General features: G+C 39.3%; 1 protein-coding gene across 1 annotated transcript; it reads right to left on the bottom strand.

The window, feature by feature from the left end:
• Positions 1-2,058: 2,058 nt before the first annotated feature.
• Positions 2,059-4,296, bottom strand: LOC144641171 (rhamnosyl O-methyltransferase-like). Its single transcript, XM_078500212.1, has 4 exons — positions 4,193-4,296; positions 3,780-3,938; positions 2,692-2,993; positions 2,059-2,328 (listed from the first exon to the last, which is right to left on the bottom strand). The coding sequence occupies exons 2-4, from the start codon at positions 3,928-3,930 to the stop codon at positions 2,059-2,061; spliced, it is 723 nt and encodes a 240-aa protein (XP_078356338.1). The 5' UTR covers positions 3,931-3,938; positions 4,193-4,296.
• Between the last annotated feature and the right edge of the window lie 433 nt (positions 4,297-4,729).

Raw genomic sequence — 4,729 nt, forward strand, 5'->3', positions numbered from 1 at the left:
CATCTTCAGAGTCATCTGAAACGTTGTTGTCAGTCGATGATGTCATAAGTCAGGTCCGTTGAAACTGATTGGTCTTTTTGGCCATGTTTATTAGTTTGTTGATATCTGTTGAGGGGCGTTTGTTCTAAGTTTGTGTACCAGCTCAGCTTTCAAGAGTAAGTCGCTAAAAAAATTGTACTGCACTCCGGGCTGAGGATAGGCATTCAGCAGAGTTCCCCAAGGGGGAATCCCATATGAAGGGGGCGGGGATGTTCTTGGTAGGGATGTAGATTTCGGATTTTTGGTCCCATTGAGGGTGCTCCGGTCAAAACGCTAATAATTTTAGCTGTCGAGGTCTCGTTTAAGTTTGCACACGAAGAAATATCATGTAAATTCTATTTTTAGTATTTTAATATCTTTTAGGGTCAAAAAAGCTTCAGCCACGCCCAGATTGATCTCTTTAAGAGGTTCTTTTAAAATTTCTGACTAGCATATGCATCCCCGCCTCTTTCATACGGGAGTCCCCTCACCGGGCTGAGTCCAGTAGACTTTGAACTGTGGTTAGAAAAAGTCGATAGTGTTCAGAAATGATTGTTGACACCATCATTTCTCGTCGCTCGTTTGCGCTTAGTCATTCTCGTGTTAAGGTTCAGTTCTACCAGTCTCTGCGATGCAAGAGGCTTGTCAGCATGCGTCAGTGTTTTCTGTGCACTGTGGTTTGCAGACAGTGATGAGAACTGAATAGTTTATCAGTTTCAACGGAACAGATTTATAACATCAACGACTGACAACAACTTTTAGAACTACTCTCACTCGCACGATCACATTATAAAAACTACTGTTACTCCTAGGTTCAAACCGTATTCATTTTATGTAAATGAAATTAAATATAATGAACAAAAAATGGTCATTGGAAATGGCAATGGGAACGTCGCCAGAAAAAAGGTTTAATGAGCAATGCAACAACTTTGCACTTGAGTTATTTTTTTTGGTTACATTTGCATTTCCTTAGCCGTCCTCTGCAACAACATGCATGCACCGCTAAAGCAAACATATTTTTGTGCATTTTTGTGTTTCTGTAAGGTGCATGTTTATATATGGTTTTACACTAAAAGGATAAAGTCTGATAATAACAGTAACTTTCAACTGTTTCCTGATGTGCAGCTGTTGGGGAGGGGGATGTGGGAAGGGGGGGGCAGAAAAGAGGGAATGACTAATTTCCTGGTGTTTCTATGCATGAGGTAAACATAGAGTGCTTTTGTACAGTTTCCACCTCCTCCTTCTGTTTTATAATGTCTAAACTAAGAATAGAAAGTGATACCTTTCATTTTCACAACTCAATTGTATTTTATTCAGGAAAGTCGAAAGCAAGCGGTTCATAAGAAAAAAAAAAGGTAACACAAGTTCAGCAAGTTAACACAAGTTCAAGTTCATATATCTACACCCTTGGTCGGCCGAATTCCCTCGTGTCTGAAAAACAGTAGGAGATAGTATTATGCCTGATTTCGCTCAACACAGTCCAGAGGGGATCCTTACAAGCTATATAGCACAAGTTACCCTACCAGGCGAAAGGTAAGTACAGTTGAATCCCGATTTCTTGAACTCCAAGGAAAACTAAAATTACTTCAAGAAATCGGAACGTTTAGAAATCGTCGGTAAAGTTACAGGGAAGTACTATTCAATGGAAACGAAAATTGGTTCAAGCAATCGTGAATTTCGAGAAGCCGAGTGTTCGAATTTATAGCCGTAGAACAGCTGAAAAAGTAGCCGTTAGGCGTAACAATTAGAACATTTTAACCGTTAGCCGTCACATATGTTAAACGTAAAAAAATCGGTCAGTAAGTTTGAATAAAACAGACTAGATAACTTCGTCGTCCCAGAACGGTCCAAAGACCTAAAATATGTTTTTTAGTAATAGAAATTAATTTTTAACTTTTAAAAACAATGGAAATTAATTTTTAACTTCTGTTAACTGCAATGGAAATTAATTAACCGTAAGCCATAAAAAGCCAAAATTTTAACCATTAACCGTAAAAGCCACCACCCCATTGTGACCCTCCTTATCCATCCAACCATTTCTTACCCAAAAAGATCGGTGTATCTTTGATCCACATGATATCTACCAGAACGATCCATCAGGAATTTCTTGAGCTCGTTCAGCTTAGCGGGACCCTTTTCTGTATAGCCGAGCTCCTTTATGAGGCCTTGACCACTTTGGTTTGGAACAGCTGGAGTTGTGTCCTCGATACATATGTAGTCACCACGCTCCAAGAATGCGTCGAAGTACTCCAACACTTTAGTCATATTCACATGTGAGTCCTCCATTAGGAACCACGGGTGAGGCAGACTCTGTAATGACAAATCATTAACACTAGTATTATACATCTTAAATTCTGCCTTATACTGACTTGTGTAAGCGTTGGAGACAACAATTGTAACAACTTTAAAGACCCTTCGACCGAACAAATAAGGCCTTTGTAGGTTTATGCAAAATTAATTGCAACGTATGCAGCCGCGCGATTGATTTTCCATATCATACCTCGATCTGCTCAAGTCATTAAGCTCAAGTCATCTTCAACGCAAATAAGAATTTGCTTCTAGGATAATTAGCTTGTATCTTCTTTTTATAATGATGGCAGTTTGTAAAATTTAAAGTGCTAGTGTGACTAAAAACACGGTAACCTAGTCTTTACCTCTTAGAAAAAAAATTACCTTTAGAAAGTCCCCTGGTAAACATTTTTCGACATGAAACAAGTCACCCTCAACGAACTCCACATCCGGGGACTCTCTGGCCACAGCGTCTAGCAAAGAGAGGTCGATATCGATGGATATCACACGTGACTTACACCCAAACATCTTTAACATATCTGCTGTCCACAAAGCTGAGCCTCCCTTCCAGGCACCGAATTCAATCACAGTTGGAGGCTTGAGTTCCCATAGCAACTGCTGGTTTGCTATCAGAGTTAAAGGGTCTTTCAGAATTGATACGCCACGCCAGCACGTCATGTATTTTCCTCAGGAAAAAAAATATATAATATTAATAAACATCAACGTTATTCACCTTCCTTGTCTAAAAACTGCCGTAGTTGTCAGTCAGTCATTTTCCTCCCTCGGCTTTACATCCCCCAAAAATGGTCAGTACATTTTTACTAGGTTTCAGTTTGTGCGAAGTAGACACAAACTTCTTAACGATTGCAAAGCGTGGAGGGTGGTAAGATTTCTTTTGAATGTTAATGTAAATGCGGTGTGTAGAAGATCGTAATTCTTCTAGTATTGCTTTGTACAAGGGTTCTTAATGTTTTTTCTGCGTCTCTTGATCATGAACAGAATTCTTAGGTTAACATCAAAGGTTGAATAAAACAGTTAGACCTTTGTAAACCGAATGATTTTGTTATTTACCGTAACGATATCACAATTCTCAAATCTGATAAGTTCTTAGCAGACTTTGTAATTAAAACGTAAATATACACATAGTTAGTAACTATGATATACACGAGGCTGCTCCCGTCTGGCCTCGTAGCTTAGTCGATATAGTAATGGTGTTTTAATCACGACGTCGTGGCTTTGAATCCCACTGAGATAAAATAATTTTTCTTTGTTTTTCCAAGGCTGACGATCAGAAGGAATTTCCCGCGTTACTTCACTACAGTTTATATCACCTGAAGTCGATTTTCTACTTTTCAACTTCAAGTTCTGGTGCTTCGTGTCGCAACGATGCATTCGTAACTGTAACACGCTAATATGCTAGCACAGCTACAGTCCCTGCCAACCACACAACTAGGACCTAACTGCTAGATTACCATGAGATATGGACGCCATAAGCTCAGTAGGCAACACTCCAGTGTCTCGCCTTTCTTCAATTGGAACAAATCTGTTCTTGTCATTTAATTCCCTCGCGATGGCTTCTTCCAGTGACTGGTAGTTTGTCAGGTCTTCGATAGTGCTCCCCATAATGCACACTGAAATGATTGAAAAAAAGACACTGGTAAGATTCAGTTCACTTCATTCAGGCCACGAAATGTCGAGTTTTATAGGGGTTTCTTTTATAGGAGCATAAGCCAGATCATAGTTAGTATCATGGCCAGATCGATCACAAGCCGGATCATTAGTAAGGGCAGCACTATTTTTAAACGAATAACTCTAATTTAAGATTTGACTCATTGACTCATGATCATTGACCATTTGCTGAGTTTTAAAATGACAAGAAACTTACCTTTCGAGATGTAATTCGTGATGTTAACGCTACAAGCTCAAGAAAACAATATTGCAAACTACTTTTCTTTGCTCGGCTGCCTTGTTTAAATGCCAGAAATGCTAATACGAGACATTCTTGCTAACATAAGCATAACGACAAAAGGAAAAAAACCTGATCTTTTCTTTAAGATTAACCAGGTTTAATAAGGCATTGGGCGCTTTCCATTCGACCAAAACTTCTGGTTTCAGTTTTCAGAAAATTCCAGTGGCAAATGGAACAGCATTTTCCAACTTCTCCGGTTGACTGCACTGAAGGCAAAACAAAATCTGCCGAGTATGGTCAAGTAGTGCGTCTAATATGGAAATTTCTACGGTTTCATTAAAATAATGCACTGTTGCGAATTGCCGGTTTTCTGCACATATAACTCGATATTTTTGCAAATAAAAAAGCATTCCGAGCACTGAAAATAAACGCCATGAATGACAACGTGGCTGCTACAAATACAGGGACCTTTCAAAAGGCACACTACAAGCAACGAAAACGTCGCCAACCCAA

This window comes from Oculina patagonica, unplaced genomic scaffold, assembly GCF_052425735.1.
Source record: "Oculina patagonica isolate OP01 unplaced genomic scaffold, crgOcupat unplaced724, whole genome shotgun sequence".
Lineage (NCBI taxonomy): Eukaryota > Metazoa > Cnidaria > Anthozoa > Scleractinia > Oculinidae > Oculina > Oculina patagonica.